At 47.5% G+C, this 6,627-nt stretch overlaps 1 protein-coding gene across 1 annotated transcript in view; it reads right to left on the reverse strand.

Annotated features, from left to right (window-relative positions):
- The window catches only part of LOC108784902 (FRAS1-related extracellular matrix protein 1-like), a 102,600-nt gene that overhangs the window by 52,579 nt on the left and 43,394 nt on the right, over positions 1-6,627 (reverse strand). The window contains exons 21-22 of the mRNA XM_018553837.1: positions 1,763-1,904; positions 991-1,186 (exon numbers count right to left, since the gene is read on the reverse strand). Of these exons, the coding sequence (XP_018409339.1) occupies positions 991-1,186; positions 1,763-1,904 (338 nt within the window). The remainder of the gene's footprint in view (positions 1-990; positions 1,187-1,762; positions 1,905-6,627) is intronic.

The raw sequence follows: 6,627 nt of genomic DNA on the forward strand, positions 1-6,627 counted from the left end.
TTTTAAAAATATTTAATATTTAAAAATCATTAAGGCTGAAAAGACACCTACATAAAAAGTATGTTTTACATTTCGTGTCCATTTTGGTGAGCTCTTAATAAAACAAAACTAGAGGATTAAAAAAAGGATAACATATTTATTTACAAAAATCTTTAACATTTTATTTTTTTATTGTTAAATATTTAAAAACCGGTTAAAGCTGAAAGGACACGTACATAAAAAGCAGGTTTAAAATGCACTTTTGTACCCATTTTGTTGGCACAAAACAAAATTGGAACAAGTTCAATCTGACAAAATAATCAATTTGCAGCATTTACAAACGTTGCGGACGACGAGCGGCCTGAAACGTCGCAATTTTCCACTTGGACTTTAAAGAATAAAACAGCAAATGTAGAGGCATCGGGGACAACGGCGTCGCCGTACGTGGGAAAGCGGCGTGTGATCGTTAAAAGGGTTGGCCAGACTGACTGGTCACCATGACGATAACACGTCCGCAGATGGCCTGTCGGAAAGGGCCACTGAAAATAGACAGTTAATTATCAACAGGCAACGTTGTTCCCAAACTCAGCGACGTCAACAATGGGCGCATTGTCGTTTTATGTCGGCAACTTTTTTTATTTTGTTTTCTATTTTATTTTTTTAAAGCATTTTTTATTCCCTTTTACTTTTTTTACATTTATTTATTTAGTTTTTATTTATTTATTTTGCTTTATTTTATTTTTTAAAGCATTGTTTTATTTTTGTATTTAGTTTTTATTTATTTTTTTATTTAGTTTTGTTTTATTTAATTTTTTTAAGCATTTTTTTAAATTCCTTTTTGAATTTTTTGTATTTATTTATTTAGTGTTTATTCATTTATTATTATAATTATTAAAAAATATATGTATTAGTTAATAAATGTATATATTGCATTGTTTCTGTATGTTTTGCACACGGGGGAGACCTTCCCATGCCGCGTGCTGATTGGACGGGATGAAGATTGGACGTTACCTTTCTCCAGGTTTAGAATGGAGAGGTGGAAGGTTTCGGGGGGCGAGCCGTGTTCCCCGTCCGTCAGGTGGAATCGGAGGCTGTCGCGGCCTCTACAGCCGAGGACGGTGGTGTGGAAATACCAGATGTGATTCATGTCAACGTCTTCCTGCGTGAAGTTCATTCCGGGGTGCAGTGTCACCCACAGAGGCCCCGCCTACAGAAATGGGGGGAAATTATTTACTTACAGTGTATCCAAAGACAAAACTTTCTTTTTTGGGGGGGATGAATTGGGGGAGGAGTCAGAACCTCTGTCAGAGAATACAAAGGAATGAAAACTGGAGCAGTCACTCGTGGCAGCCAATCAGCACATCCGAATAAACTGAAGAGAGAAGCTGATTAGTTGCTACGGTGAAGGACGGAGGTCAGGTATAAGACTGAAGGGGAGGACGGAGGTCAGATAGAAGACTGAAGGGGAGGACGGAGGTCAGATAGATGACTGAAGGGAAGGACGGAGGTCAGATAGAAGACTGAAGGGAAGGACGGAGGTCAGATAGATGACTGAAGGGGAGGACGGAGGTCAGATAGAAGACTGAAGGGAAGGCCGGAGGTCAGATAGAAGACTGAAGGGGAGGACGGGGGTCAGATAGAAGACGGAAGGGGAGGCCGGAGGTCAGATAGAAGACTGAAGAGGAGGCCGGAGGACAGATAGAAGCCTTTTCAATCGGTCTACAATTCAGCTCTAAATGACGAGGATTCCTATTGGACGGGAGGACATTTTGGATTTGGAAACCTTCATCTTCAGCTCTCCGAAGGTCGGGCCGTTGTTGATGACGTAATAAATGGATCGTCTTTGAGAATCTCGATCTTCGGCCTCCAGGACAACGCTGGAGATGACTTTATTACCGGCAGCCTCCACTTCCAATCCTCCGTTTCTACAAAGGAAACACAAGAAACAAATCAGAGAGCGTGCAGCCAGAGACGGAGCCTTGGCCTCGGCGGTGCGGAAGCAGCGGCCTCTCTGCAGAGGTCTGTTACCTCCCCGGTAGCTTTGCGTTACTCATTGCAGAGCTGCAGGTCTGACATTGGCAGGGGGCGTGTCTGAAGAGGGACCGCTGCTTCCACACAGAGGGCGGAGCTAATTGTCTGCAGCATGCTGGCGGGGGGCAGGCTTATCTACTCCGCTGCGGCTGCTCGAGGAAAATGATACTTTCTACATCTTTTATTCGGAACCACTTCCGGGTCGCAATACGACCCGGAGGTCAGAGAGAAGACTGAAGAGGAGGACGGAGGTCAGATAGAAGACTGAAGGGAAGGAGGGAGGTCAGATAGAAGAGTGAAGGGGAGGACGGAGGTCAGATAGAAGACTGAAGGGAAGGAGGGAGGTCAGATAGAAGAGTGAAGGGGAGGACGGAGGTCAGATAGAAGACTGAAGGGAAGGAGGGAGGTCAGATAGAAGAGTGAAGGGGAGGACGGAGGTCAGATAGAAGACTGAAGGGAAGGAGGGAGGTCAGATAGAAGAGTGAAGGGGAGGACGGAGGTCAGATAGAAGACTGAAGGGAAGGAGGGAGGTCAGATAGAAGAGTGAAGGGGAGGACGGAGGTCAGATAGAAGACTGAAGGGAAGGAGGGAGGTCAGATAGAAGAGTGAAGGGGAGGACGGAGGTCAGATAGAAGACTGAAGGGAAGGAGGGAGGTCAGATAGAAGAGTGAAGGGGAGGACGGAGGTCAGATAGAAGACTGAAGGGAAGGAGGGAGGTCAGATAGAAGAGTGAAGGGGAGGACGGAGGTCAGATAGAAGACTGAAGGGAAGGAGGGAGGTCAGATAGAAGAGTGAAGGGGAGGACGGAGGTCAGATAGAAGACTGAAGGGAAGGAGGGAGGTCAGATAGAAGAGTGAAGGGGAGGACGGAGGTCAGATAGAAGACTGAAGGGAAGGAGGGAGGTCAGATAGAAGAGTGAAGGGGAGGACGGAGGTCAGATAGAAGACTGAAGGGAAGGAGGGAGGTCAGATAGAAGAGTGAAGGGGAGGATGGAGGTCAGATAGAGGACTGAAGGAGAACGATAGGAGGGAGATCAGCAGGCTCCCATCCGCTGTTCTCTCCTCCTCCGCTGGACCCGGAAGTGACGTGTATTACATCACTTCCTGTGTCACTGGGCACATTCTCCGGCTCCTAGAGCCAGGAGAAGAAGCTGGGGAACCAGATCTCGACTTCCTCAGCTTCTCTGGGGGCCCCTAGGTGACATTAGGGGATCTGAAAGACCCCTGATGTCTCCATAAAGAGGACCTGTCACCGGTGGCGTCACAAGGGGGATGGGTGGGCTGCGGCCCACACCCAGGTGACACCATGGGAGGCGTGACACCAAAATGACAGACAGTCAGAAAAGTCGGGCACTGGACGTCCCCTCCTCTCTCTGCCGGCGTCCATCACCAAGATAGCCGCCGGTTAGTGTTTAAAAAAAAAAATTAAAGAAACATAAAAGAAAATTTAAAAAATGCAAAAAAAATGTTTCCGAAAATTGCGCTACACATGTTACATATCACCGCGACCGTCGGAGTGAGAGCGATAATTCTAGAGCCATCAATCACGGTTAGCACTAAACCGATGAGCGGTAAAAGCTTTTAAAGTGTCCCCTATGGGGAATTTGTGGTATTGAAGTTTTTTGACGGCTTCACGGGCGAACGCAATTTTAAGGCTTGACGCGTTTGGTATCTATTTACCCGGCGTGACCCCGTCTTTTATATTTTACCCCAAAAATTGGGGTATTAGATTCTGTTTCTGAGCACTAAATTTCATTTTAGTGCATTTTATCCTGAAAATACTGGCTTGATAAACATTTGCGCACACATAAAAGATTGCAACTAGCATTTTTTTTACTCTGCATGGCCTCTTCTTCCAGGAAATATATCATTGTTCGGGGGTCCCGAGGTGTTTTCTAGACCAAATAGTAAGAAATTGCTCCGGGCAGCAAGTGGTTAATGTATCTGGGGTGTATGTAGCTGATTTAAAGGAGAACTATGGGGTCCGGGCTTTTCCCCATAGACACAAACAAGCGTCCTCCCGTCACCCTAAGCTCAGTATACCGCGAGCTACAGCTCCCTATATACTGAGACACCGCAGCTGAAGCGGATCCCGACAATTATGGCGGGATCCGCCCAGCTGCGTGACTGACAGCTGGCTCTGCCTATCTAGAGGCAGAGCCAGCTGTACCTGCCCCCTCCACCGTCCGATCCACCAGTCAGCGCTGGCGGATCAGAGAGGGGAATCCAGCCCCTCTCCCTGTCACGGCAGAGAGCCGTGACAGGATCGAGAGGTGAGCGAACGCCGGTATGTGTTCGCTCACCTCCCGATCTACTGAGCCGACCTGTGACAGTCTCATTGTCACAGGTCGGCTAGAACTATGAGGTGAGTGAAAAGCAATCACCTCATAGTTCTCACCTCAAAATTTGGATTTCTGATCACTTCCTGTCCTTTAGACAGCAATCACCGGGGGTTGAATCTCCCAATCGCAGACATCCCAACCTGCAAAACCTTATTTCAGGGAGGTTCCTGTCTCATTTCAGGGAGGTCCCCTTTCTGTTTTTTGGGGGGTTTTTCTACATCGTCCGTCGTCAGAATATAAAAGAAATAATAATGATATATATATACGCACGCACGCACGCACGCACGCACGCACACACACACACTAAATTGCCAAAAGTATTGGGACACCACACGCACACACACACACACTAAAATAAAATCCATTTACCAATAATACAATAATATTATATATATTTATATATACATCAGATTTGTGAATTGATGTTCAAGTATCTGTCAGTGTAAAGGTCACAATTTTATTAGACAGCCCGAGACGTTTTTAAAAAAAACGCTGAGGAGTAGAGTCCCTGATACACAGTGGACTAGTTGCTATGGGCAGCAAATGAAATAAATGTTCTCTATAACTGGACAACCAGGACATATAATTTGACTCTATATGATCCACAAAGGGTAACAGCACTCTCTCAACCCTGCAGCCGGGGCCGGCCTTAGGTCTTTAGGCGCCCTGTGCGAGAAAGCTTTACAGCGCCCCTCAGTGACCACACCCCTCAGTGGCCACACCCTTTAGTGACCACACCCCTAGTAACCACACCCATTTATTACCCATATTTTTGGTATGTGCGGCCGCACTGCTCGCACACCCCTAAGGCCGGCCCTGCCTGCAGCAGTGCCTGTACCTGCTCTCAATAGTATTCTATGTCCGCCCTCTCTGTGCAGCAAGTAGCTTCTTCCTTCTGAGAGCCAAGCCTCGTTCTGAGGCTACTCTAGAGATCACATGACCTTCCTCCAGAGGCAAGCCTCGTTCTGAGGCTACTCTAGAGATCACATGACCTTCCTCCAGGAGGCAAGCCTCACTCTGAAACTTTACCCACTGATATCTTACCGGAAGGTTTACTCAGAGTGCCTCTCTCGCGGACATCAGGGAGCTGCTGTCCAAAAGAGGGAGACTCCCTGAACATCAGGGAGACTTGAGATCCCTGCAATCGGGGACACAGACAGCGATCACCGGGGGGTGACTCTCCCCAACGGGGACACAGACAGCGATCACCGGGGGGTGACTCTCCCCAACGGGGACACAGACAGCGATCAAAAGCCTGATTGAGTTTTTCATCCTCGCCTACGGCATCCAAAACCAAAAAAACAACAACATAAGTTTGGCTTTAGATTTCCCTTCAGATTGTCTGATCCGGTTAAATTATTCTGCGGCATCGGCGTCCTCGTCCCCTCGCTGTGCCATGAATGGAGGACCTCAGCTGCTGCAAAGCCTCATGGGAACCAAACCTAACCCACTCCATTTTGATTTTTGAACCGGTTCCCAGTCTATGTAACAGAACCGTGATTGACAGCTCCCCCTCCCCTCCCCCCCCACCCCTCTTCCCGTGAGATTAGGTGGCAGGTGTGGGCATTGCAGCGCCGGCGTGGATGGCAGACACGTTCCCCTCCCGCGGTGGTCCAAATCATTTACATCTCACCAGCCTTGAGGGGCGATTGCTCCCGGGGGTCCGGCCCCGATTGTCTGCGGCCTTATCTCTACCTTCACATTGATTGTCTCCTCCAAAATATTCTATTATCCGCCCGGGATTGGCTGGGAAAATATTGTTCGGCCAATGAAAGGATTAACCTGCGAAATCCCAAATTCATATCACCGTCGTGTGTTCTCCCCGTCCAAACACAAGCAGAGAAAGTGGGATTTAGAGGAAATGGCCCCTTAAAGGAGATGTGAACCCCAAATTAATATTTAATTCGCAAAAATAAACAATGTAAATGTATCATAAAAAAATAATTAATTTAAATAAAAGCCCATTTACACCTTTTTTTTAATCCTTTGTTGCATCTCAGAGCATGCTGGTGTCCTGCGGCCTATTTGCAGCCACTTCCTGTTTACATGCACTTCAGCGAAGGCTGCATGGCACGTCGCAGGGCGGGTTTCCTGATGGTGACAACACTGGACAACAATGGTGTTGTAACAGCCACTTGTAGTCCCCATTTGACAGGGTGACTAGGCAGGAGCACAATTGGGGGGGCAGGGACACAGTCTTGTCACCCTATAACAGGAATTGTCTGAGTGAGGACCTTCATGGCAGGATCACCAGGCATCATTATAATGTGTGCTGT

Source organism: Nanorana parkeri, unplaced genomic scaffold (assembly GCF_000935625.1).
Source record: "Nanorana parkeri isolate BGI_ZX_2015 unplaced genomic scaffold, ASM93562v1 scaffold131, whole genome shotgun sequence".
Taxonomy (NCBI): Eukaryota; Metazoa; Chordata; class Amphibia; order Anura; family Dicroglossidae; genus Nanorana; species Nanorana parkeri.